The sequence below is a fragment of the Moesziomyces antarcticus genome (assembly GCF_000747765.1).
Source record: "Moesziomyces antarcticus DNA, scaffold: scaffold_v10194, strain JCM 10317, whole genome shotgun sequence".
Lineage (NCBI taxonomy): Eukaryota > Fungi > Basidiomycota > Ustilaginomycetes > Ustilaginales > Ustilaginaceae > Moesziomyces > Moesziomyces antarcticus.
This window is the reverse complement of record NW_014638816.1, coordinates 36-1,071: the sequence shown is the minus strand read 5'-3', so window position 1 is coordinate 1,071 and position 1,036 is coordinate 36. Positions and strand designations below refer to the sequence as shown.

At 61.1% G+C, this 1,036-nt stretch overlaps 1 protein-coding gene across 1 annotated transcript; it reads left to right on the top strand.

The window, feature by feature from the left end:
- Positions 1-37: 37 nt before the first annotated feature.
- Positions 38-640, top strand: PAN0_194d6844 (uncharacterized protein; the record flags this gene model as incomplete). The annotated part of the gene is made up of 1 exon (XM_014797743.1): positions 38-640. The coding sequence occupies one exon, from the start codon at positions 38-40 to the stop codon at positions 638-640; it is 603 nt and encodes a 200-aa protein (XP_014653229.1).
- Positions 641-1,036: the final 396 nt, after the last annotated feature.

Here is a 1,036-nt window from a genome sequence, read left to right as displayed (position 1 = left end):
GGTGACGTTGCGGTCGTTTCTGGTGGCGCTGGCCGAGATGCTTCGTCGGGTGTGTTGGAACAACCTTCGCGTGGAGAACGAGCAGATCGGCAATACGGACTCGTTCAAGATCGTGCGCGATCTGCCGCTGCCGTATCGGCAAAAGCTGCGCGACGAGGCCGAGGCGGGGTCGGATACGGACGGCGTGCACAGTACGGGCATCTTTGCGAATGTGCGACTGGCAAGGCTGCGGAAGAAGGCGCATGCGGTGGCTACGCACACGCCTCCGTCGGAAACCGATCGCGCCTCCCCCGGCGAGGTGGAGGCGGAAGTGGGGGCCAAGAGAAAGTCGCTCATCGAAGGCCTGCGCACCAAGCTTGTCCCGGATGCGCGGTCGGACGAGATTGGCAAGTCGCTCGACGAGCGTGCGGTGACCAAAGGCCGATCTGGACGCGACTATACACCGCGACGGGGGGAGTACGACCGAGGCCTCGTTGATGTTGACAGCGACGACGACGACGAAGACGACGACGACGACGACGATGCTCACGAGGCGCACGCGAGCAGCAAGGAGCATACGTCTGACGACAGCCGTGGCACCTCGCTACCCCAACCCCCACCTCGAGCCGTTGCTCGCCAACGACGCCATGCTCCAACTTGACACCGTCGCAGATTTCATGGGAATGTCTCGCTATTGCTTTTGGTCTGCCAAGTGTGTGACGAAGCTGCGGGGTCTAGTGCAGAGAGGGATGGGTTGGGCGGGGGCGTCATGTCTTATCCGGCGACCAAGTGTCGAGCTTTGTAGTGGTGTGGTGGCGTGTGTAGCGGGGCAAAGTGATTCAGTGGAAGCGAGAGACTTGGACTGGCATGTGGTGAAGCGTTAGTGGGGCCGCCGAGGGGGGGTTCCTGCGTTGGGATCTAAAGGTGTTTCACTAGGCGAGGTGTCGAAGCTTGTCATGCGAATCTGCCAGCTTTGGACCGCTTCCCATCGGGCCCGATGCATGCTTCGCTTTGTTGTGAGTATGTTAAGACGATGAATTGGCGGCAGGGATGGGGA